This window comes from Giraffa tippelskirchi, chromosome 10, assembly GCF_054371585.1.
Source record: "Giraffa tippelskirchi isolate mGirTip1 chromosome 10, T2T-mGirTip1v1.2.pri, whole genome shotgun sequence".
Taxonomy (NCBI): domain Eukaryota; kingdom Metazoa; phylum Chordata; class Mammalia; order Artiodactyla; family Giraffidae; genus Giraffa; species Giraffa tippelskirchi.
The window spans coordinates 35,961,150-35,988,425 of NC_137284.1; the positions used below are offsets into that span (position 1 = coordinate 35,961,150).

Genomic DNA, 27,276 nt, shown 5'->3' on the forward strand with positions numbered 1-27,276 from the left:
ATAATACACATATGACCAAATCCATTTAACTGTTACTTTTTTCTCTATCAGATTCTTTCTCAATTTTGTTACCCTGCATTGGAGAAATATATATCCAAAACTTTCCCACCCCTCTGTTGCACCATGAGTAAGAAATTTTAATCTTTGGCTAATTAAATCAATCAAGCGTTTAGGGGGCAATGCCCACTTGATTGATATAATCAACCGAGTCTGTGCACCTGGTAATCTAGGACCCCTCAGAGGGGAAAAAAAAAAACACACACAAGCAGCAGCAGTTTAAGTTGAACAAACATGTGGGTTTTAAAATTACTCTCACGTTACAGTTTGACATACAATTTAGGGAATAATTCACCTTTTTTTGGATATTTTCTGCTAGAGACTTCTAAGCTGTAAATTAGCATTCTTAAAAGCAGTCTTTTTAGTTTAGCTTAATGACCCTGAACCCAAGCAAAGTCATTCAGTCTTTAGCAGATGAAAATGAAGTGAAACAGTCCACTGACTGGGTCAAGGGAAAAGTGTTTCAGGGGCTTGCACAGGTTTTCTTTTATAGGTTTTTTTTTTTTTTTCTTTTTTCCAGAATGACTGAAGAGAAAGTGTTTAGATGGAATATAATATGCTCAGTCCTTCAGGCCTGGAAGGAAACTTCTAAATCTGGGAAGGACTAAGAGATTATCTAACTGAGCCTCTATATATTTACAGACTAGGAGGTATAGGTCCAAAGAGTAAGTGATTTCCCTAAGGTCCTTTGGCTTTAAGGGGATGGCAGTAGGAAGGTCTGGTGCCTAGGAGGACATTTGTGAAAAACCTTAGCCTATGACCTGTTTTCCATGATGATCCTAATTTTAATTATATAGTAAACTGCCCCCGCCCCAATTTACATACCTCCATTTTATCCCCCAAATTTACCAATAATTTTCAAATTTGAATGCTGCACAGTTTCACTGTCAGATGATATATTGCTAAGAAAGAGGGCTTGATGGGAGACAGCCTGGCATCTCGATTCAGAACAGCCATGACAGATAGAACGGCAAAGAGTCTATAGTCATTTTTCCTTAGAAGGTAAAATGTGCACTCTTAAACTCATTTACTCTTGCAAATATTGACAGTATTTTCACATTCTGCTCAAGGAAAACCTGAGGGGATAATTCAAACCTCAGTCATAAGGCTTACATTGAATAAGATCTATACTCTGTGATTCTGAAGTCTTAAATATGTGTTTGAGGCATTCACCCTGCATCTCCCCTTAGCTCCCCCAAAGACATTTCTTAAAAGTGAGTTATCTGTGATTTAAATCTCAAAACACAAGTGACTGCATTTCCAAAAATCTATTCTTCCTTTATGCTCAAGTTTGGAACTTTCATAATATTATTAACATATAGTAATACAGTATTTACTACCATATTAAATATTAACACTTTCACAAATAGTAATAAAAAGTTCTAATGTAGTATTTAGTACTCTACTAAGTCCTTAGTAATTTCACAAAAGTTCTAGCTTAAAAAGCTACTCTCTAGCTTTACTAATTATAAAAATTATATATATATATATATTCTTGAGATAGCACATAATAATATGTTCCATGACACATAAAATAACTCTTTTTTACACATAAGTTAAATGTTTTTAAACAAACTATTTCAAAATGAATCAACCAGGTTTCCCTGATGGCACAGTGGTAAAGAATCCACCTGTCAACGCAAGAGACACAGGTTTGGTCACTGGCCTGGGAAGACCCCACATGATGTGGAACAACTGAGCCCATTTGCCACAGTTGATGAGCCTGTGCTATGGAGCCTGGAAGTCACACCTACTGAGGCCACGTGCAGCAACTTCTAAAGCTCCTTCGCTCGGGGACCTGTGCTCCACAACACGAGAAGCCACCACCACAAGAAACCCTACTACCGCAACCAGCCCCTACTCACGGCAAACAGAGAAAAGCCTGCCCAACTACAGAGACCCAACACAGCCAAAAATGAATAAACAAAATTATTTAAAAAGATGAATCGACCTGTGACAGTATTAAAAATACTCTTGCAACATGTTTGTTCTACATAGGAAGACATGTTAAATACTCGCTAATTCCCCTAGAAACAAGAGAAAAGCCATACCTTCACCAATCCCTACAATAGGCAAAATTTTATTTTAGGCATTGTCAAGGATACAAAGGAATACAGGACATAGTTGTTACATAAGGCAATCTCTATAAGAACTTATCAAATATGTCCAAGTATTAATAGAAAAGTAGCAATATATGAGAATGACCATCCCTAAGCAACTACTAGGGTAAAAACGATCATATATCACTGCTTATTTAATACCCCATTTGTGTTTACCTTTTGACCTCAATGGTCATAAGAGCAGAAATAAACCACTCTTCTCAAAATGGATAAAAATCAAGTAGAAGATAAAATGCATGAAATTTATACTTGTAAACTTGGAAGTAAATGGGCCCAATGGACTCTCCTCTTCAAATTGCTTTTAGGGAAGCATCTGAGATTTCACATGGGACTACCTACTCTGAGAAACAAAATCACACAGAGAACAGAAAAACTAAGGGGAGGTCATCATTCAGAAGACAAACACATCAGAAAATACTGGGATGAAGATAATGTAATTTAGATGTGGAAATCAGAAAATTCAACATTGACATGTACTTCATAGGTGGGAAAGTATATGCATGACACAATGCGTGTCCCCAGTTATGAGAGCCAGTCCTCTTTGACACAGGCTGGAAAGACATCAAAGAGACGATAAGAGGTAAAGCTGGTTTTAAAAGTGGAAGTGGATGAGGCTCCTATACAGCAAGAAGGAGGCAACTTAGGAAGCATGGATGTATTGAAGGCAATAATTTCTAAACATAAACATTGCTTATAACAGTGAATACCAGGACAATGGTACATTAAAAACCCCAGAATTTTTACCAGTTAATACTTAGAAAATGTTTTCTTTTAATGTACCTCTTAATTTATTGAGAGCATACTATGTGCAAGGCATATAGCCACTAGTTAAAAAAAATTACAAAGAAGCTATCTGCTTTTATAGCTTAATATCTGATGGTAGAGGTAGGTGTTAAAAAGAGAAATAAGCAAACACAAAATCATAAGTACTATGGGAGTGAATAATAACAGGGACTGGTTAATTTAGATTCAAAGCTGACAGTTAAATTAAGCCCTGAAGGATGGCTGCAAGTTTTTAGGAAGAGGGAGATGAAACTGCATTTCAACTGAAGAACTAGCATTTTTTTTAAATATTGGATTTTTATGACATAAAAGTATCTAAGCCTTAAATAGGAAATGGGAAAAATAAATCAAAATTATCAGGAGCAAACAACTAGAATATCTTTAAAGGAAAGTTATATTTATAGAAGTTAAGTCAGAAGATTATTGCCCTTGACCAAAGGTCACTGCCAATATATTGAAAAGCTGTAAAAAAAAAAAAAAAGAAGTTTAAACAGTTAAGCTGAGATTGGCATTCTGTGACATAGACAACCAGGCAGGAAGTTTGAAGGAATCTTTTCCCCTCAAATCTTCTCCTCTGAAATAGTGAAAAGATGAGATCACAAGAAACAGAATACATATATTTAACAAGTAAATAAAATAGAAATTCAAAAATTCAAAAGTATAATATCTTTAAGGGAACAGAATGAACATTCCAAGGCAAATAAAGGAGGAAATATATTCTATTCCTATTCTTGATGTTTTCAGTTCTGGCGGCATCACTGATGCCACAAGATACCTTCGGGTAGAAAAAAGTAACTGGTGGAAATATCATCTCAGAATGACCAGTCTGGGCTAGAGGCGATTGTACCTGCTAAATATTTATAGGATTATTTCAAGCATTCTGTTTTGGGTTGGAGCTGGAGCCAAGCCACATATGAAAAATACAGTGTTACAAAATGTACATAGCCAAACTGAAGTAGTTCATTTCATTTAAAAAGCACCTTACAATAAAATAAATCATTTTTGATTGCTCAAGAGAAGACATGTTTTATTAGTATATATGATTATCAGAAATTTCCTACCAGAGGAAGAAATGATAAGGGATGTATATTTTTTTGTCCTAAAATTAGGTTCCCATGTTGACTCTGGGAAAGCCTTTGGGCCTCTCTGACATTCCATTTTCCTTATCTATCAAAATCAAATTATAGGCTTGAATTAGTTGTTGACCTTCTCCACTTCCAATATTTTCTGATCCTATCACATGAATTTCCTACTTCGGTAAAAACCCATTCTCCTTCAAGTATTTCTTACTAGGTAGATGCTTGGAATTCAGCAGTAAATGACACTGCCCTCAAGCAAGCCCAGTTTGGCAGTGGGATGGCTGAGCAGGAAACAGACCCTCATGATATAATGTGCTACGTGCCTGGGTGTTACGGTAGAATCTAGGAAGAGTTCCTGCTCCAGTTAAGGAAGTAAGGAACACACAATTATTTGGACAAATACAGCTTTACAGCAACTAAACTTTGCTCTCTTGAATTATTTTCTTAGTTCCCCAGAAGAGAGGTAATTTTTATATGGATTGAGAAGTGTTACTTCTCAAGAGAAGAGTTTATGAAACTGTGGGGACTCTGAGGACAAGTACTAGTGGTCAGCATCTTATTCCAGGCCTTGGCAATGCTCAGAATCACATTCATACTGAAAATTTATCTTCTGAACATACATCAGGGCACACACACAGTGCCTTTTGACCTAGTCAATTCCCAGTCACTGAGTTACCAATGAAATAGGTCAGGTCTCCCACATCAAATATTTGAAGGTGCCACCTTCTGAGATAAGAGTTCTACCACATGTAGTCTTGTCTCAAAGCTCCTTTGTTAGGAGAGTGTGTGTGTGTGTGTCTGTGTGTGTCTGTGTGTATGAAGTAATCTAATCTGAGACAGGGACTGTTTATAAGTCTGGACCACTGATACATTTGGAGAATGACCTTGATGTATCTGCAAGAGCAATGCTTGCTAATTTCATTCTTCCACCTTTCTGGGGGTGCCTGGGGTTCATCCAATAGGGAGTAATTATCACATCACACTAGTCAAAGGATGAGGAACAATGACCACTTTAAGAGGTCGTTTCCATTTCAGGGGGAAACATTAAATGGCTTTTATCTGTTTGGGCGACTGAGGTCAATACAAATTCATTCTTTTCTCCAAAGCACTTATTGCCATCTAATATTCACTTATTTAGTGTATTTAATGTTGCCTCAATTAGAATATATGCTCTCTAAGGGTAAGAATTTTTGTTTTGTTTACTGTTATATGCCCTGAAATTTAAATAGTAGATAATGCATGACTGTTGATCAATAAATATTTATTGACTGACTGAATGAACGAATGTTGCTAAACCAGCAGAGACTCAACATCTGACTCCATCTCTAGGTGGATTCTGGTAGGATGGAAAATCTGTACCTATGAATGGCTGCACAGTTGTGGTAGAGAAGGCAACTAGGTCACTCTGTTTTTTCTGTTTTTTTCTTTAATTAAATATATGTACTCTTTTTTGAAGGATGAAAAAAAATTTGGCCCATTCAAATTATTTTGAGCAGCTACCAAAGGAGGTCAACTTACAAGTTCTGGAAAAGGAACCATAAGTCTTGTTAGAGGACATTCAGACAACCAATAGAGGAAGGTGCTCGAGAGTTAAGGGGTCTGCCAGGGCAGGCTCCAAGAGGGAGATACTACCTAAACTCACACAGGGAGTCTGTGCAGGTGTTAGGGAAGAAAATGGGGTGTGGCATGGGGAAGAGCATTTGCAGTAAGGAGGAGGTGAGAAAAAAGAGAACCCTGTGAGGTTGGGCAATTTCAAGTCTAACCATGTGGCTGGAATGGGAAAAGAATAAGGGGATGAACTAGAGCTTAAATGAGAGGGACAACATGTAAGGCCTTGGATGCTGAGCCAAGAAGGTTGGCTTTTACGTGAAAGTCAATGTGGAGAAGTGAGCATCAGAGTCACGCTGTAGTGTAAGAAAGATCCCACTGGTGACAGTGTGGATAAAGCACTGAAGCGGACTTAAGACTGGGACATACCACCCAGTTAGGAGGCTGCTGCAATCCTGGTGAGAGATGACAATGGTCTGAAATAGATAGTGTGTTTGGAGAAAAGCATGTGGATTTCAGAGGGATTAAAGAAGTAGAATGGACTCAGTGGCTGATTAGGTGTGAACAGTAAAAGCTGCTTTCCACATAAACAGATGGTGATTCCAAGATGAGAATATTAGAGAAGGATAATATTAGAATGCTCTACAGATACACAGTGCATGATTTTTCTCTCTCCCTGGCTTTTTCAAATAAACTCTAAATCTTAGATAAATTCCTTAACTTTTTTTCATCATCTATATAAGGGTTTTCACAACATCTACCACATAGTTTTAGAGCAAGAAACAAGACTTGCACAGATAATCAAACTAGTTGGGACTGAATTCTGTCCCCAGAAGAGCAATGCTCTCATCGGCAGTTTTCCCATCTCCCCAGTGAGGACAAAAAAGCTAAATGGTTATTTGTTGCAGAGCTCAAATAAAATAATGGAGGCCTCAACAATATATCTCAATACTCAGGAGCTATTACTAGTATAATCATCACATGTGTGTTAAAAGGGAATGGCATATTACAAATCATTCTGTTCATTTAGTGGGCCAGGTGAGTGGCTTGGTATACTTGGGAAAGGGCAGTGAGCTGATTTTTAACAATGAACAGGAAACAACTGGCTAGAACTGAGATTCTGCAGCCAATGTGTGGCAGGAAACAGTGGGTCAGGACTCTGTGGCTGGCTAACAGTAAATCTGTATTTACGGTCAAGGCAAAATCTCTAGAGGGCTTGACGTGGCAAGGGAAGTGGGTAACAGCACTTGCTAAAACTTAAAGCGCTTCCACTCAGGCCCAATAAAACAAGAGATCAGCATCACTGGGAGCTGAGAGGTCTCCTGTACTTATTAAACGCTCACCCAAAGCAAAAGATGGAAGTGTCTGACTGAATTTATCTTTTGGAATTTCTACTAAGGATGCTGGTCTGCCCAGAGGAACTTCATACCAATGGCAGAGCTGAATGGAGCAGGGCACAAGAGAAATAACAACACTGCAAAATGTTCCACAGCCTCGTTCTAACCAGACTGTGGGCCCAGGCCATGCAAGGGGGGGCTTGTGATGAGAAGCATGGATTTTCAGCACAGAATATGTTTTTGGCTGCAACTGTGTAGGCTATGGCAGCTTACCAGACAGCCAGGAAATTCTGTGGTGGTTTGGGGCCCGGCAATTCATCGGTGGCTTATAAATGTTTAGAAGGCTCAACTTTCTCCTGAGGTTTTGAAACTATGCCGTTTTGACATGCTTCATAAGAAACTGCCTAAGTATGGTTATTTAATCTCCTTCTGTAGACTTTTTAAGAACTCACAACCATATTTCTACCATGAAAAAAATAGCCCCATGTATTCACAGTGAAGCTGAGTTTCTGTGAATGAGGTTTCAGCAGTGCTGGTAGGCATACTTTTTGGAGGTGACATGATCAAATTGTGTGTGTGTGTGTATCTTTAAAACGCTGCCCCTCCATCTTGTATTCATTATTACAGTAGACATTTTATAGCTCAAGCAAGTTTGAGAAACACCAATTTGTTCTCAAGGTTATTATCAACAGATGTTTTATTATTTTGATCACACAAGACAAGTCAGTTAAAAAGACCTGCTGTATGTGCAGCAACCAACATAAAATAATCTCAAAGAATGAAAGAATGTTTCCACCATATGGCTGAGTCTGCATGTGGCTATAAATTGTGCATGATGGATATGAACTGGGTTAATATTCAATTTCCTTTCTCAGAATCCCAAGAATGACACACAGCCTTCTAAGACTAATTCATTAATTCAATAACCCTGAGATTTAAAAAGGAACTGATTTCACAGCCAGCACTGCCTTCACTTAATGTCCTTACCCTTCCTTCCCTACAGAGCACAAATGCAGACACTAAGTTCAAGTTGAGGAACATCCCTTTGGAAACCAGAGGCAGGAATCCTCACATCAGCTGTTCAAATGCCAAGCTTTCCAGAGGAAAAATCACCATGCCATGTGAAACAACACAGTTGGCCTTGACAATGGGTGGAGAGACACTGAAATGATAGAGCAAGAGGTTCTTTGGGGGAAGTTTTAGCATCAAATCCATCTCCATTCAGATTTCTGCTCTAGCCCCTTGCTAAATGTGCAATCTTGAACAAATCACTTTATCACTCAATGCCTCAGTTTGCAAGATACTATGATGATAATTACTTCACAGAGTTACTGCCAGAAAGATTACAGAAAGTAATACAATACATAAGTTCAGATTTATATATAGCCTAGCTTTCCAGAATATTTCCCCATATATTTGAAAAAGAATTCCCTTGCTTATTCAGAATTACATTACAGCCAAATCTGAGTGGTGCATAGGTGGTCCAGGCAAAGCAGTCTACTGCGTTTTAACCGCATCCTCAAGTGTTGGCACAGGACGTGGTCCATTCACCTAAAAGCATCCTTATAGGCACTGCCAAACATGATAGACTGCTCTGAAAAGCATGCGTTGTAATTTCTGTCAGAACAGCCCAGGCCGAAGACAGCCTGTCCCTAATGTAACATGCTTGAAGAGAAGGCAGTTAAATAACACTGACACGAGTTTAATTTTGAAACAGTAATAAATAGCCCTTGCAGAATACCTTGCCATTTGTAAATTTTATTGTTGAAGGCAGACACAGTGAAACATGCTATGAACTAAGAAACATCACTTTAAAAAGTGGTCAGTGCAAAGACCTGAATTTTTATTTTACCACTGTAGAGTCTGTATGGTTATCATTCACCTAGACTCAGACATTCTGGAATGCGAAGTCAAGTGGGCATTAGGAAGCATCACTACACATTAAGCTAGTGGAAGTGATGGAATTCCAGTTGAGCTGTTTCAAATCCTGAAAGATGATGCTGTGAAAGAGCTGCACTCAATATGCCAGCAAATTTGGAAAACTCAGCAGTGGCCACAGGACCGGAAAAGGTCAGTTTTCATTCCAATCCCCAAGAAAGGCATTACCTAAGAATGCTCAAACTATCGCACAACTGCACTCATCTCACACGCTAGCAAAGTAATACTCAAAATTCTCCAAGCCACGCTTCAACAGTATATGAACCGTGAACTTCCAGATGGTCAAGCTGGATTTAGAAAAGGCAGAGGAACCAGAGATCAAATTGCCAAAATCCGTTGGATCATTGAAAAAGCAAGAGAGTTCCAGAAAAACATCTATTTCTGCTTTATTGACTACACCAAAGCCTTTGACTGTGTGGATCACAACAAACTGTGGAAAATTCTGAAAGAGATGGGAATACCAGACCACCTGACCTGCCTCCTGAGAAACCTGTATGCAGGTCAGGAAGCAACAGTTACAACTGGACATGGAACAACAGACTGGTTCCATATTGGGAAAGGAGTACATCAAGGCTGCATATTGTCACCCTGCTTTTTTAACTTATATGCAGAGTAAATCATGAGAAATGCTGGGGTGGATGAAGCACAAGCTGGAATCAAGATTGCTGGGAGAAATATCAATAACCTCAGATATGCAGATGATATGGCAGAAAGCGAAAAAGAACTAAAGAGCCTCTTGATGAACGTGAAAGAGGAGAGTGAAAAAGTTGGCTTAAAACTTAACATTCAGAAAACTAAGATCATGGCATCCAGTCCTATCACTTCATGGCAAATAGATGGGGAAACAGTGGAAACAGTGATAGACTTTATGTTTTTGGCTCCAAAACATGACTGCAGCCATGAAATTAAAAGACACTTGCTCCCTGGAAGAACAGTTATGACCAACCTAGACAGCTTATTAACAAGCAGAGACATTACTTTGCCAACAAAGGTCCTTCTAGTCAAAGCTATGGTTTTTCCAGTAGTCATGCATGGATATGAGAGTTGGACTATAAAGAAAGCTGAACACTGAAGAATTGATGCTTTTGAACTATGGTGTTGGAGAAGACTCTTGAGAGTCCCTTGGACTGCAAGGAGATCCAACTAGTCCATCCTAAAGGAAATCAGTCCTGACTATTCATTGGAAGGACTGATGCTGAAGCTGAAACGCCAATATTTTGGCCACCTGATGGGAAGAACTGACTCATCTGAAAAGACTCTGATGCTGGGAAAGATTGAAGGCGGGAGAAGGGGACAACAGAGGATGAGATGGTTGGATGGCATCACCAACTCAATGAAGATGAGTTTGAGTAAACTCTGGGAGTTGGTGATGGACAGGGAGGAATTGTAAACAAGAGTCACAATTCACTCTTATTGTACTGAAATAGGCTGAGTATTCACCACAGATGGAGGCTAAGGGCCTTTCTCCATCAGTGCTCATTGGCTTAAATCAGTGAGGACCTAGCGCATAAGTTCAGAGTTGCCTTAGCCTCCATCAAAGCACATGGGTTGTGTGGGTGAAGGTGGACATATGAACTAAAATCTGGACACAATTAGCAAAGAGGAAGGGGTGAAAAGAATGAAATGGGTAGATAACTGACAAATGTCCACTACATCGTTAGCAGAAATGGGCAAGACCTGCAGGAACAGCTCAGAGAAACCGTGGGTGTTGCAGCAGTTACCTGTGAGGACCCAGGAGCAAACAATGTGTAGGTTGTCTTGTCACCGTATAAGGACACAGAACTATGAGATATCTCTGGAGGTGGCTGAAGTATTTGAGGGAAAAAAAAAAGAACACTAAAAATGACTAAGTTTACATGTGCTGCTAGCCTGACAATTGACTTACAGAAAAACGGAGATTCATCTCTTAGAGTTTGTTCAGTGGCAAGTAATAAAATTTCCGGCTTTTACCAGTTCTCAAGATGGGGTACTTAGTAACTCAGGTGTGATTGCTGGGCCCCTGTCCTACATTCCTTCTTGGGTCTTTGTTTTCCAATCATCTCAGGACCTAGTATCTCCATCATGATTCTGAAGTTTAGAGCATCCCTGAGTTAGAGCTTTCTTTGCCAGACCTCCTTAACCATCCACACCGTGTTGATATACAGGTCGGGAAAACAGATTTACTCTGATTAGAAAACTCATTTGGGAATAGTAGAATTTTGCCATTTTTGGGCAGGTCTTCCCCGTTGTCGATTTTTGTCTAAAAGCTGTTAATTTTAAATCAGATGTGCTTGCAATAGCATCAGATGTCCCTGTGATAATCAAGAGCATGTCAGGAAAAGCTGAGGGTCACAGTATAACAAGTGGTTTCCAGAAGGAAATATATTGGCCAGTTTAGATGATGTGAGGCTCGGGGTAAGGAACTGGGAGGGAGCACTTGGTAATACTCCTGTGACAGATGGTTTGTGGGGTGAAAGAAGGGAGATAAGTCAGCCTGGAGCTATAAAGAAAAATGGAGAAGGCTGGAGTCAGCAGCTGAATTTCAGCTAAAGGCATTTTGTGCCCATTCATCTAAATCAGGCCTTTGAGGTATGTTTACCAGGTAATCCTCAATCCTGAGACTTTGATGCTTACATCTGAAGAAAAGTTAGATTAATGACCCCCAAATGTCTGTAAACCATATTTCTCACAGTAAATTTTTTTTTCTGACATCTGAGGCCAATGGTTAACACTGCAAAGCACTTTCCGCATGTACAAAAAACTTGCTAGCTTCCAAATCAGAAAAGTTTCTAGACAGTAGAGACTTAAATTCATAGACCTGTCGGTAAGCATTCTATTTACCTGCCACTTTTTTTGTTGTTCTTTTATTTCCTGGGAGTTGAAACACAGTCATGGGTTACTTTACAGGAGATGCATGCATAAGCTTTGGGGTATTAAGGTTTATTATGACCTGCCAACACTATTCCCTACCGGAAAGCTCAGCTTTACGACCTTACCTCAGTGGTGGGAGAAACGGCTAGATTTTAGAGAAGATAAATCTAAGCAAGGTGACATTTATTTTGAGAACAGGCTATGGCAGCCTGAGCCTGGGGCAGGACCTATTCAACAACTTCCACGGAGTGATAGCTAAAATACAACACCAAGATATATTTGCATAAATACACTTGGCAAGTTATGGATGCCAGATTTAAACCAGTCTGGCTGAGAAGAATTTAAGCGGAGGTCTCACGTAGCCATTGAAAAGAGAGTGGCTGTCCGATTGGGTCTTTAGGGTAGATATAACATAGAAATTGGATGCTGCCAGTGTGTTCTCTCTTTCTCTCTCCCTCTTCATTAACTTCTGTCTCTGTCTCTCTCTGTGGGAAGCCTCATTTTCTCAGAGGAGCTTACTCGATGAGGCAGGAAATTCATATGGCAACCACTCTTTGTCTCATCTCTCAGAACTCTACTGCACAGCTGGAATGCAACACCTCTCTGTTCCCCAAACTCTAGTGTGAAAAATCCTGAGGAGCGCTTGCATTTGGCTTAGTCTGACTCAGGTGCCAGCCTGTAAACTGTACATCAAGTCCCTAAGAAGAGTTTTTAAAATAAAGATTTCTCATGTCCCACACACCTAAGATTCTGATTCATTCAGTCTCAGGAATGGTTCAGGGATCTGTGTTATTATTATTATTATTATTTTTACTAGCTTGACAGGTAATTCCAATGAGTAGCTCTAGATCAATCAACTGTGTGACTGTGGATGCTATGACTGGCAGTGGTCCTCAGAATGACGTGGTTGGAATGGGGATAGAAGCAGTTCTCCCAAAGAAGAAGAATGTTCCTCCTGCCAGTTCTAATGTGCAGACAAGAAAAAAAAAAAAAAAAAAGCTAATTTTCATATGTAGAGACTGGAAGTGAAAGATCATTATAATAAAATATTTAAAAGCAAATATCATAGCCAAAAGCTATTGAACAGAAAAGAAAGCGCTAACCGCTTGTCTAGCCAGTCTAAATTCTTGTGAGCTAACAAAGAAGGGAAGACAGAGCTACAAAAAGTTTGGAGTTATTCTAGAAGAAGCTGTGGCTGCAAACTCAGGGCAGACTCCATTTATATACTTAAAATGCATTAATAATTGGGAACGTATACTTTTTGGAGATCACTTAAGAAGCTTATCATTTGCCATAAAAAAAAAAACCTCTCTCTCTTTCTCTCTCTCTCTCACACACACACAAACATAGAAAAACAGAAACATACATTTGCCACTTGGCCTAGGCCTAGAATCATGGCCAGTTAACCAACACCGACATCTTCAAAAAAAAAAAGAATGAGGCTTAGATAAAGGTGCATTTATACACTTTATAAAAACTAATAATATTGAGCATCTATGCTGTTCCATGAACTATTTAAGGCATTTTACACCTGTTATTTCTATTTTTCACAAGAGTGGTATACAACAGATACTAGTATTACATTGATCATGAAGAAAGCTGAGGCTTAGTAGGTTAAGTCATTGGTTCAAGGTCACATAGAAAGTGGCCGATTCTGGATTCCAAAGAAAGTCTGAACTCAAAAATTGTGCTTCTTTTGACTGCTTATGTGAATCTACTCTTGTTCTAGAAAACTTGCAATACCTTCCACAAAGCCAATAACACTTGGATCAAAATTCACACATATTAAGTAAATATTTTTACATCTAAATACACACTTATGTTTGGATGGTATCTATATCTGTAAATATACATATGTGTGTATATATTTCAAACACACTAAAATATACACTGATAATTTCAAGTGCATAAAATTTAGAGTTTAAGAAGATTATCTAGCATTCAAATTATTTAACTAAATTAGAATAAGACTGTACTATAGCTGATTATATGGAATCCCATCAAATATCTTCAGGACTTTGGCTTTTTATTCCTGTTACTACTAATTTAAAATAGCTAAAGAGATCCAGAAGAAAATCTGAAATTTAGAAATCTAAAGCCTCTACATTACTTGAAGCAACAGACCCTTAATTCCATTTGAATTTAGGAATTTTCCTCTTCATGGAACTCGATAGTGTGAGATAAATGAATTTGGCCTGATTCAGACATCCAAGGAATTTCTAGTTAATTTGAAGCCTGGAAGAGTCTGGAGAGTTCATCAGTAGACAATTTTAGTTGGTTACTACTTACCTGCAGTTTACAAATACTGTTTAAAAAATTCCCAAGTTATCCACCTGACACCCCAAACTCAGTTCATCTGCAGGAATTTGCAGGGTGCAGTAAGTCAGTCACTTTTCTCTGCCCTATAGATCTGTTGATTTTGGCATGGGTCAAATAATAAACAACAAAAGTCAATGATTTATATTTAAGAATATGGCTCAGCTCTTTTTAAAAAAAATTGCAAAAGAATATCCCCGACTTGTCAGACAGAATATTCAAACAGTGTCACATGGCCATACATTCTGCAGCTGTCAGGAAAACACTCCAAATGTTATTTTTCTTTTTTTGGAGGCTGTGGTAGGGGTCGGCAGATGGTCAGATAGTCACTTCAACATCTCCGCTAAACTGTAGTCATGCATGCTGGTCAGGGTTATGAAGGCATGATGAATCTATTATCCATGCTGGGTCAACTGGCTTCTCTTGATACAAACCATATTAGGGGTACATAACCTATTAATTTCATACATGGATAATGGATAAATCACTCAGAGGCACAGACATTATACTCAGCTACCTTTATTAATGTCACAAGAGTTGAGGGTGTCAGAAAGGCTTGAAATATCACAGGTGTCCATGGCTGAGAGGCCCAGATTGTGTAAATGAAAGGAATTTGTTGGACTGTTGTCTAGGCATCTTTGACATCTTTGCTCTCTCTGGCATTTTCTTATCCTACAAAACATCAGAATCTGTTCTTCTAAGATTCTTAAAATATTTTGAATCATCTCCTCCACCATCACCACTGGCAGAATTTAGTCATTAATTTTATGTCTTAGATGGCACATCTGCATTGTCTCCTGAATCCTGTACACCCGATATTGCAGCTAAAGTGATCTTTTTCAAACACAAGTATGAATATGTCCCTATTTTCTGCCTAAAATTTTCCAAAGGCTCTCCATTGTCTCCAAAATACAATTTAACATTTAAATGTTATCCAAGGCATCTATGTTTCCAGTCCTTTCCATCCTTCCTGCCTGCTTTCTCTCTCTCTTCCTGAGTCTCACTTCAAAACTTGAGCCACCGTCATCCTGAACGGCTGATACCTGCAGTGCCTTGAGCACGTTACTCTTCCATGGACCCTTGAACATTTACACAGGCTGTTTCCTGAGAGGTCCACTTCTGCTTCCTTGTCCATGGCTAGCTTCCCTTCACCTTTCCTAAGCCAAGGGCAGGTATAATGCCTCCGAGAAGGACTCCATTCTGGGCCGAGTAGTCACTACATTCTGTTCTTCATGATGGTTTCTGCCTATTTCCTTCTCTGTGTCCTCCCCCAGGTGGTGAAATTCTATGAGACAAGGACTGTGCTCAGTTCCCTTGTTCAAAAAGTGTTTGACACCTAAGTGTCCATAAGACAGGTGTGGGATTCACCATGTGCGGCAAAGCAGCCAGTGCATTGACTGATGCTACTATAGGGAAGGAGTCATCAACGTGCCCTCAAATTGTGCAGTGGTTTTCCCTTTTCTTTTAATATTGTCATAGGAATATAAAGAACACTACAATAAAATTCCTTCCATCAAGGAACTCACATTTCAGTGGAAAAGACATTTTCTTCATCACTTAGTTTGAGAAATTCTCTACTTGTGTTAATTTATGCAAGGGAACCTCTCCCAAGAGGGGAAGTCAAGAAAAATTTCTTGGAGGAAAAAACACTTGAGCTTAATTTGGTGCAATTTAACTCAGTGGCAATGAGCTTAGGTTTTCATGTCTGGTGGGCTTGGAGCTGAATCCTAGTTCTATCTTTGACTAACGCTGTGACTTTTGACATGTGACTTAATTTCTGAGTTTAATTTAAACTCATTTAAATTATGAGTGTCCTAATGTGTTAAATGAAGTTAGTAATATCCACTTCACAGGGATGTTACAAAATGTGATTAGCTTATTACTAAATTAAATGTTACAGAGATGAAATGAATAAAAAATGTAAGCTGTAACACGTATAGCAAAGACCATAACTTCCTTATTGTGCTCCTTTGTTCAGTCATGTCTAACTCTCTGAGACCCCATGGACTGTAGCCTGTCAGGATCCTCTGTCCATGGAATTTTCCAGGCAAGAATAATGGACTGAGTTGCCATTTTATACTTCAGAGGATCTTCCCAACCCAGGGATTGAACCCACATTTCTCACATGTCCTGCACCGGCAGGCTGATTCATTGGATGTCTAACATCAATTCAAATAACGGAGAGAAAGAACAGGGAAAGCTGGTATGAAAAGAATTCTTGTTGGATTGATGTAAATTGTTCATTGAGACTGAGAAGCTAGGTTTTAAGCTTCCTCAGTGATCCTATAAATAACACTTGTGAGAACTATCAAATTAGTATGAAGGAAATGTTAAGAATAATAATGATGCATGCTATTCTAAACCTGTATATTAACTCCTTTAACGATCATAAGAGAAGAGATAGGCTACCCACTCCAGTATTCTTGGGCTTCCTTTGTGGCTCTGCTGGTAAAGAATCCACCTGCAATGTGGGAGACCTGGGTTTGATCCCTGGGTTGGGAAGATCCCCTGGAGAAGGGAAAGGCTACCCACTCCAGTATTCTGGCCTGGAGAATTCCATGGACTGTATAGTCCATGGGGTCGCAAAGAGTCAGACACGACTGAGTGACTTTCACTTTCAACAATCACAAAGGCCTAGGAAGTAGTTATAAATACCTTAGTCTCATTTCCAGATGTGGAAATTGAGATACAGAAATGTTAAGTACTCAACTCAAAGTAACTTGACCGGTAAGTGACAGAGCCAGAGTCAAACACAGGCCATGTGTCCCTATTTCACTGTACTTGCAGAGGCTGAGCACAGGCATAAACCCGAACGGTCACTGAATGCACACTACATTCCGGATACTATTCTAGGCGAATTGGATATAGAGTTGACTATATATTTACATATAGTATATATTTAAGGAGGAGATAGATGTTAACAAATTAAACAATACATAAATGAAACACATAAATAAATAAATTTCAGATGTTAGTAAGGACAATTATATGACAATAAAACTATGAGAAGGAAAAAAAGTGTGATGGGGAAGCTGCACTAACTTCAATGGAGTATAAAGGGGAGATTTTTCTGAGGAGGCGACATTCGAGTTGATATTTCAATGATGAAATGAGCAAATCTTATAAAGAGCCGAGGGGAGATTTTCCCAGGCACATAGAATATCATATATAAATGCCTCAGGTGGGAAAAGCTTGGCATTTGAGGAATGATGAGAAAGTCCGTGTGGTCGGAGTGAACTGTTCTAGGAGTTGAAGGTTAGGCCATAATGTTGGGGAAAGAAGCAGAGGTCAGATTATATACAGCCTTGTAGGTGATGATAATGAGTGTAATTTTTTAGGTATAAAAGTGGTATGATCAGGTTTCTACTTCAAAAAAGGTCACTCTGGCTACCTTCTGGAAAAGAATGGGCAGAAGTAGAAGCTATTACTGTGGTCCAGGTATTGTAAATACATAGTCAACTCTATATATCAATATCCGTGATATTGATTTGGACCAAGATTCAGCAGAGTGCTAAGACGTGACTGACTTTGAAATATATTTTTATAGTAGCACCAGTAGGACTTTTGCCAGATACCAAGGGAAAAAGAGTAATTATACAAGACTCCTCGATACATTATTTTTGGCCTGAATTACAAGGGATATTATAGAGTCAATGAGTTCAGATGACAAATATTAAGAGAGAAGCAGCTTAGGCCCTGAGGACAGGAAGTACAGGGAAATCATGAATTCTGTTAGGAATATATCAAATTTGGGTACTAGGTTTCTGGAGTGTTCCAACATTTAGAGGGAGAACCAGTAAGGAGACTGAGAAAGGGCACTGATGAGATGGCAAATAAACAGGAGAGTGCTTTGTTCTGGAAGGCAAGAAATTAACACCTTTGAGGAAGGAGGCAGTGACAGCTGCATCAAGTGCTGCTGAGAAGTCAGGACTGAGAACTGAGGCTTGTATTTAGCAAGATGGAACTTGCTGTGACTTTGACAGGGACCATTTTAGAGCTACCGTGAGGATGAAAACATGAAATAGGTTAAAATAAGAAAAGGAAGTATTAAAGTGGAGTTAATGCAGACAGACAGTTTTCCTAGATTTTTGGTTAAGCACAATAGAACAATGAGGCAATAATGGGTGAGGAACGTTGGGTCAAGGGACACTTTTTTTTTTAAGATGCTGCTGCTGCTAAGTCACTTCAGTCGTGTCCGACTCTGTGCGACCCCATTAGATGGCAGCCCACCTGGCTCCTCCATCCCTGGGATTCTCCAGGCAAGAATACTGGAGTGGGTTGCCATTTCCTTCTCCATTTCCTTCTGCCATTTCCTTTTTTAAGATGAGAGCTATAATCACGCCTACATTAAATTTATCTAGGAAAAAAAGCAAGAGAGAAACTGATATTGCAGGAGAGAGAGGAGAAAACTCCAGAAGCAAATTCCTTAAATGGACAAGTGGTTATGGAGTCCAGGTTACAAGCGAAGAGCTGGCCTTGGAAAGAATCAAGGAACAGAGAGAGCACACTAGTAATAAATCTGGTGGTAGGAAGTAAGGCGGTTTTCATTTGATGGCTTAGATTTTCTCAAGGACATATGGAGAGAAATTAATAGTTCAGAGTGAGGATGACGGAGGGGGTGTTCGAGATTTGAGGAGATGAAATGAGATAGGAAATTGTTTCCTCAGAGACTGAGAAAAGGATTTTTCTAAAGAAATTGCTAAGAACTGGTTGGTTGTTTTGAGAGTTTGTTTGCAGCCAATAGTTATAAATTTAAAGTGAGATGACTAGGTGCTTCTCTTGCCATGTCTAGTTGCCCAGGTGCTGGCATGGAGTAATTAGGAAGATGTAAGTTTAACCACGGTAGGTTAACAAGGGCGGAGACGACCACAAAGAAAGAGAGAGGATAAAAAATGCTGAGTGTGTAAGAAGGAAAATTAGAGTGATGGACCAGGGAACATAGGCCAAGGGGAGGAGGAAAGTGAGGGCATAAAGGTGAAAACAGAAGGCAAATGGTGAAATCAGATTCAAGGTCCCAGTGGGGAGAGCAGGTGTACTAGAATAAATGATAAGGACACAGAGGCGGTGCTCAGAGAAGGTGATGCTTGACATAAAGGTCTTGGAAGGGGTACAGCTAAGGGCAAGGATAAGGTTCAGAGTGTGACTGAGAACCTTAGGGCGGGAAGTAAAGGAGGTGAGATGGCATGCAAGCTCATGAAGCGAGTGCGAACACACACCAGAACCCACAATTGTCTGACTCATAGAGAATGTTCTACCTCACATCATTGTTAGTGTCTAACTATTTCTGACCTATAAAACCAGGGTAACTAAATGGTGTTACAGTCAAGACCTATATACATGTGGGGTTCAGGGAGAGAGAGGTTGACCTCATAAGGGTCAGATCTGTGTAGTAGAAAGAGAGCCTACGTTTAGAAGGCACTGCCATTGCCATCTTTTAATTCTTACTGTTTTTTTTTTTTTTCCTAAGATGCATTCTTTTTTTTTTTAATTTACTTATTTATCTATTTTTTTTACTTTATAATATTGTATTCGTTTTGCCATACATTGACATGAATCCGCCATGGGTGCACAGGTTTTTAAACAAAGGCCTCCCACTTTGATTTTGCACTGCATCCTACAATTTAGGTAGCTATTTCTGGACAGATGATTAGTGATTTAGAAGGAGAAATATCTTCTCTTTCCTCATTTGGGTTGATTTTCCATACACCTCACTTTTATCCATTTAGCATGCCTTTAAAACAATTTATCAAAGTTCATAATGGAAGTTTTAAAGAACCCATTTGTCAAACACTTAAATTTTAATGTAAATTTCCTTTTAAAGCCACTCACAATAAAAATTAGGCTGGAAGTAAGAAATTACCTGACTAATGAAACTGAATAATTAGTAAACTGAAAAAGAAAAAAAAATAAGTTTAAATGTAGATCTAGAGTCTGAATTCATGCTTGGATGAGAGCACAGAAAAAAATACTTACATTTTTATTTCTTAATAGAAATGTATTGCATGTTTCCCTGGAGGAGGAAATGGCAATCCACTCCAGTATTCTTGCCTGAAAAATCCCATGGACAGAGGAGCCTGGTGGGCTCCTCTCACAAAGAGTTGGGCATGACTGAGCATCTGAGCACTCACACATTGCATGTTTATTATGGAAAGTGTAGAAAATAAATATAAACAAAAAGAAGTAACTAACAATTACCTCAAAATCCTAAACAAGAGTTAATAATTTTTAATATTTTGGTATATATCCTCACTATGAATGTATATTATGTATATACAGATGAAGGTGAAAGAGCAGAGTGAAAAAGCTGGCTTAAAACTCAACATTCAAATAATTAAGATCAGGACATCCAGTCCCATAACTTCATGGCAAATAGATGGGGAAACAATGGAAACAGTTACAGACTTTATTTTCTTGGGCTCCAAAATCACTGTGGAGGTTACTGTAGCCATGAAATTAAAAGACACTTGTTTCTTGGAAGAAAAGCTATGACAACCTTGACGGAATATTAAAAAGCAGAGACATCACTTTGCCAACAAAGGTTCATATAGTCAAAGCTAAGATTTTTTCCAGTAGTCATGTATGGATGTGAGAGTTGGATCAGAAAGAAGGCTGAGCACTGAATAATTTATGCTTTTGAACTGTGGTGCTGGAGAAGACGCTTGAGAATCTCTTGGACTGCAAGATCAAACCAGTCCATCTTAAAGGAAATCAGTCCTGAATATTCATTGGAAGGACTGATGCTGAAGCTCCAATACTTTGGCCACCTGATGCGAAGAGTCAACTCCTTGGAAATGATGCTGGGAAAGACTGAGGGCCACAGGAGAAGGTCGCGACAGAGGATGAGATGGTTGATGGCATCATCAACTTAACGGACATAAGTTTGATCAAATTCTGGGAAACAGTCAAGGACAGAAGCCTGGCGTGCTGTAGTCCATGAGGTGGCAAAGAATCAGACATGACTGAGTGACGGAGCAACAACAACAACAAATGGTTGCTCCAATTTCCAGGCCCACTTGATGGCAGTGGATATTAACCTTCCTTTTAAATGCTTTGCCAATTGGGTTGAGAAACACTGTTTAGTACCATTGTTTCTTTGTTTAATAATAAGGCTGGGCAAGGGTCTGGATGCTACTGGCCTTTTCTTTTTTGATGAATGTCCTGTTAATATCTTTCAGTCACCTTTTTCTAGGCATTCTTTGGCCTTTTTCTTATTCTTCTCTAAAACACCTTTATATTTTAGGCTTACAGTACACAAAATTTCCCTAATTTTTCAAACCTTTGCCAAGGCCTGAACAACATGTTTTCAGAACTCTGCAGGGTTACTGTGTTTTTCTCTATGAGGGAGGTTTTAAAATCCATCGCATATTATTTTACACTAAAAAAAATAAAAAAGAAAAAGCATGGTAATGGTAGTGAAGAAGATCACACTAATACCAGATAAATGAAAATACAGTATAACATATCTTAAAATGTATAGCAAAAGATTATAATGAAAACAATAGGAAAAAAGTATTGACCCCTGGGTCAGGAAGATCCCCTGGAGAAGGGAACGGCAACCCGCTCTAGTATTATTGCCTGGGGAATCCCATGGACAGAGGAGTCCAAGGGGTCACAAAGAATCGGACACGACTGAGCAACTAACATTTTCACTTTCACATCACACAAGCTCACTGAATATTTGGCTTTCCCTAAATCCTGGGAATGCAGTACACATTATGAAAATTCTGGTAGGTTGGTCGGCTTGTCTCCATGCCTTCCACTGCAAACATTTCATTAATATTTTCATTGTGAATGTGTGTATAATACACATTTGCATTTTTTCCCAAGACAACCCATTAGAAAGCAGAATGTGGAATGCAAGATTAGGGTTTTGGATTATTGGATTTTTCTTACCCTCTCCAATGTAATTTCTTCAAACTCATATTCAATTTCTGTCCCATTGACCTGTAAATAGGGGAAAAAATAAAGAAAACTATTAAATACATTTTGAGGAGGAGAGAGCTGCATTTTAAATAACATTAGGGGGTTAAATTGCATCCTGGCTATGAATAAACCACACTCTGTTGATGCTTGTGACTGTATGTTTTCTTCCAAATGAAATATAGTCCAAGGTATTCTAAAATATGACTGAGACTCTACAAAAACAACAACAACAACAAAAAACACTCATTGTATCCTTTAAAATTTCTTGATGTTTGGGGGAGAGAAAACAGTACAAAATATGTACTGCGAGTTTACAAATAGAAAGCCATCTAGGGGCATTGTTACAGTTACAAGGGAAATTTTTTCCTAATATCTTTCAATTTTTCTATGAATAGACTCTAAAATATGACCTTAAAAATCAGTGGTAAGGGCAACACAACCATATTACATTTTTGGCTGTAAAACAGCCTTAAGAATGACTATGTCAGATAAAGAATGCCTTCTCTTTATTGGTTCAAGCTCAGGTAATTTATCCCCATTATCCTCCTGTTACATTTGTTGAGAAGCCCTGAACCATGTAACCATGGCTTCAGTAGCAATGAGAAAAGAACAAACCAGGACATGCTTGAAATTCCTAGTGAGAAACCATTTTAACTATCCAACCAACCCTTAAATTGATTTGAACTTAGAGAGAGAAACACATTTTAAATATAGTCAGGCAACATATAACATACGACTTAGATTTCAAGTGACATGAATACAGAACATATGAAGAGCTACTTTAAAATAATCTAACATATTAAATTCTCACTTTTATCTATCACAGATCCTTCTCAGCCAGGCAAAATTTCTGAGCAAGGATATTCTTGAATTGGCTATTTTGTTGTTGTTGTTGTTGTTGTTAGAATATGTCTCAGCAACATTATTAACATTTAGAAATCAGTGAGAAAAAACTAATTTTCAAGTAAAAATCCAGGATTTTTATAAATTCTAATTTTACTTTACTGTCCCTTCTTTAGAAGAATTATACATAGTTCTTGCATATTGAGAGCTTTATGAAGGCAAGGACCAGACAGCTGCATTACCTAACAGAGCCTGACAAAAAAGAAATAATGAAGGTAAAAGAAGTGAATGGATGAATGACTGAACTAAGTAAATTATTTACCTGATTTATAAACACAGGCATTTGTGGGTTCTCTTCCATAAGGAATTTGAATATGGTATCATTAACTGAAGGTATAAGCATAACTATAATCAGCAAATATAAAGAACAATAGACTTCTTATCGAAAGTCATTATGTTGTAAAGATATGTGCATTTAACTATAAATTTTACCTAAATAAAAAGCTCTTAAGGGATAAACTTGAAGAACAAATAGAATTTTGAATTGGCAATTTTAATAAACTGAACAATTATTTAAAAAAAAAAAAAAAGAACAATAGACTTTACTTATATGTGTCCACAAGCCACTTAGAGTATGTTTTTGACTTTCTAATTATATGAGCTAACTGGTGAATCACATTTTATTGTGTTACTACATTATCAAACAGCCTTAAACCAAATTTGATTTTCTAGACTTCAGCAACTTAATGACTCAGGGAAGAGAACTTGATGATGTTAGAACTAAGCTTTAGTAACTTTACAGTTTTTTAAATTTTATTTTTCACGTGTAAAATTCAAAACTCAAACTCCCTGTGTGTTCCCATATTAATTATTTTTTTGTCTTTTTTTTTCAAAACTGTTTTTAGTTGACAGAGGAAGTCAGAAAGGGAAGGCTGAGTTAATGTAATGTGTTTTAATCCTCACAGTATGGCTCCATGAAGCTTTTCTTCGCTTCAGTGCTCTCTAGAGTGGAGCCCTTCACACTATTAAAGTGCTGCAAACTGCGGTGGGAAAAAAAAAAAAAAACAACAAAACTTCAAAGAGAAGAAAACAACAAGCCTATGATAATAAATATCAGAGGTGAAAATTTTGTTAGGAAGTGCTTAAAAGATAAGAATATTTTAGTGACATACATTGCATAGTTGGGGTATACCAAAATCCTTGCTTAACATTTGTGTGGTCATATATGCTGAAATATAAATCCTAGAAGCATTATTTATACATATACAAGTTTGTATTCAAAAGTTCCCCAGACAGCTACATGAACTATTGATGGCTTTACATTTACTCCATGGGTCTTTAGTTTTCAACCCAAGAAAGCAATGTCATCTGCCTAATTCAATAGTACCCAGGATCTCTTTATAGGAAGGAAAGATGACATCCAGGTGAGGATGTAACCTTCCTTTTAAAAGAAAATATTCCATGACTACAACTGGATCTAGTGAAATTATAAAGGAGTGAAAGGATTTTAGTGTAGGTGAGACAATATTTCAAGCTTTAATTGAGGAGCATTTAAAACACAGAATAACAGGAAAGATATTTAAGAGGTTCTAGAGTTTACCGCTTCATCACTAAGAGAGCACGATCTACGCTGCCTAAGGGCCCCTAAGAAAAGAAATCCTACACTGACCCTTGGAAAGACCTTAGGGGAAAGAATGAAATAGAAAGAACTAAGAATGCTTTCATTTTAAACATAAGTGTTATAAAAGTGGCTGTGACATTTGTGAACATTTAGTAGCTTCCCAGGTAGAGCTAGTGGTAAAGAATCCACCTGTCAATGCAGGAGATGCGAGAGAAGCAGGTTTGATCCCTGGGTCAGGAAGATCCCCTGGAGAAGGAAATGGCAACCCTCTCCAGTATTCTTGCCTGGAAAATTCCATGGACAGGCTACAGTCTACAGGGTCACAAAGAGCTGGACATGACTGAGCAACTGAGCACAAGCAGCATAAGTAACTTTTCAGAGGAGCACACCCATTCAACGGTCTTCAAATACTTTTTGTTCACATTTGCTTAGAGGAATGATTGCTTACTGAGTGGTAAAGAGCCAAAAGGTATGGACAGTAATTCCCTCCTAGTCATAATTTTGTGTATTCGTACTCTGAAAACCAAGAAAAACTGTCATGAAGGGCCTCCCATCATCTTCTGGGGGGATTACAGACAATCTATTGTCTCAACTTGCCTTGATGGTCTCACTCTACTTTCAATTAGTTTAACAATATACGCCATTTAACTTTTTTTTAAAAAAACAAAAAACAACGGGCTTTGGGGCTTCCCTGGTAGCTCAGTGGTAAAGAATCAGCCTGCCAATGAAGGAGACCCTGGTTCGATTTCTGGTACAGGAAGATCCCAACATGCTGAGGAGCAACTAAGCCCCTGCACCCCAAGTACTGAGGCTATGCTCTAGAGTCTGGGAACCACAACTACTAAGCTGCAGCTATTGAAGCCAGCACACCCCAAGTATAGAGGAGACCCAGCTCACAGCTGGAGAAAAGCCCACGCAGCAACAAAGAATAGCCAAAAATAAATAAAATTATTATTTTTTTTTAAAAGGGGGTTTCCAGGTGGTGCAGTGGCAAAGAATCTGCCAATACAGGGGATTCAAGAGACGTGGGTTCAATCCTTGGGTCTGGAAGATCCCATGGAGGAGGGCATGGCAACCCACTCTAGTATTCTTGTCTGGAAAATTCCATGGACAGAGCCTGGCAGTCTACATTCCATGAGGTCACAAAGAGTTGGATGAGACTGAACACACATTCAATTTTGGCTTCCCTGGTAGCTCAGCAGTAAAGAATCCCCATGCAATGCAGGAGATGCAGGCAGGAGACTGGTTTGATCCCTGGATCAGGAAGATTCCCTGGAGAAAGAAAATGGCAACCTACTCCAGTATTCTTGCCTGGAAAATCCCAATCCACGGAATCACAAAAGAGTTGGACACGACTGGGCAACTAACAACAACAAACAACATTCTTCCTGAAAACTAATGCCAAATACAAATTTTTTCTTGACTAACAATATCTCCTGTGAGGCTTAAGCACCCTGGTAATGTTTTATGCTACTGATGGTTTGCAGCCTGTACAGTTGCATGGAGATGGTTCTAGTTATCTCAGATCTGGCTTTGACCATCACCCAGCAACGTCTCTCCACCTGGAAAAGTGAGAGGATTGGCAGCTTTCTAGACATGGAAGGTCAGTAAAGTAGATGGAATTTCCCAGTTTTGAAATATGTTTTTGTTCAGATACTTGATTTTTCTGAACCTAATGGTTATGGAGTGTCAGCTGATAGGTTTCCATGGTGGCTGGGAAATCAAACTGATGCCACACATTGTCCTGTCCTGTTCTGAGCATCTAGCCTTCCTGGCCTCAGATGGAAGTTAAGACAAGAGCATAACCTATTCAAATTCAAACTTGGTATTTAAAATTCTAATTTCATAAACTTTGAATACTTTATATATATTTTTCTCTCCCCAACAGTCTTTAGTTAATTTCACTGCTTTTTCTTTTTTTTCCCTTCAGTGCTATAGTAACCACCTGTCTGGGTGATAATATAATTTGATGTGAGATCTGTTTTTATCTCCTGAAAAGAGGTTTTTCATGAATAAGACATGTGAACTATTCCATGTTTTAATGTTCTTTAACTGGACTCTTAAGTAATGATTTCTTTGAATTTTTTGTTCGTGTCTATATTGTAATTTCATTAAAACTAACAGCATTCTAAAATGTAAGATGAATGAATTTTATACATCCCCGTATCACATATTAAAACAAGTGCTGAGACACGAATATCAAAGTGTTGGCTTTTTAGGACAAAGCAATTCTACCCAATGAACAAGTATTGAACTTGCATGATATGCCAAGTGATATGAGAGGCACTGAGAAAATAAAGATTTTAGTATATCATTCCTATTCTCAAGAAACATACAGTCCTTATAGGGGTACCAAACACAAACATTAAAACCTCACAGAAGTGTGATATCTAATATACAAAATAAAGAATTTGAGCCACAGCCCCTCTGTTGCCACATGCAAGAGTTATGCGGATCCATTTACCATTGGCTGTGTATATATATTTGATTCCTAAGTAGTATAGAATATGACAGTAATGGACCCATTATTATAAGTAATCAAAATACAGTAGATAAGACTTATCTCAATCTTTTGGTTTTTAGCATATAAAGCTGAGTGCTGAATTTCAACAATGATTTAAAGGTATCTATGACATCTGGCTTAAAAAAAAAGAGTATCTATCCATATACTTATGCCATTTGTGTATCTTTAAAAAAATTTTTTTTTAAATTGAAATACAACTGCTTCACAATGTCATGTTAGTTTCTGCTGTACAACAAAGTGAATCAGCTATAAGTGTATGCAGGCTAAAACAATGAGATAATTATACACCCATTAAAGTGTCTAAAAATAAAATAAAAAGAGAAATCTTAGTTATAAT

The 27,276-nt window shown here is 38.3% G+C and overlaps 1 protein-coding gene across 12 annotated transcripts in view; it reads right to left on the reverse strand.

The window, feature by feature from the left end:
- The window catches only part of DLG2 (discs large MAGUK scaffold protein 2), a 2,308,738-nt gene that overhangs the window by 742,755 nt on the left and 1,538,707 nt on the right, over positions 1–27,276 (reverse strand). For all 12 annotated transcript variants that reach the window (XM_081536923.1, XM_081536915.1, XM_081536921.1 and 9 more), the window contains one exon: positions 21,922–21,972. In XM_081536923.1, coding sequence (XP_081393049.1) covers positions 21,922–21,972 — 51 coding nt within the window. The remainder of the gene's footprint in view (positions 1–21,921; positions 21,973–27,276) is intronic.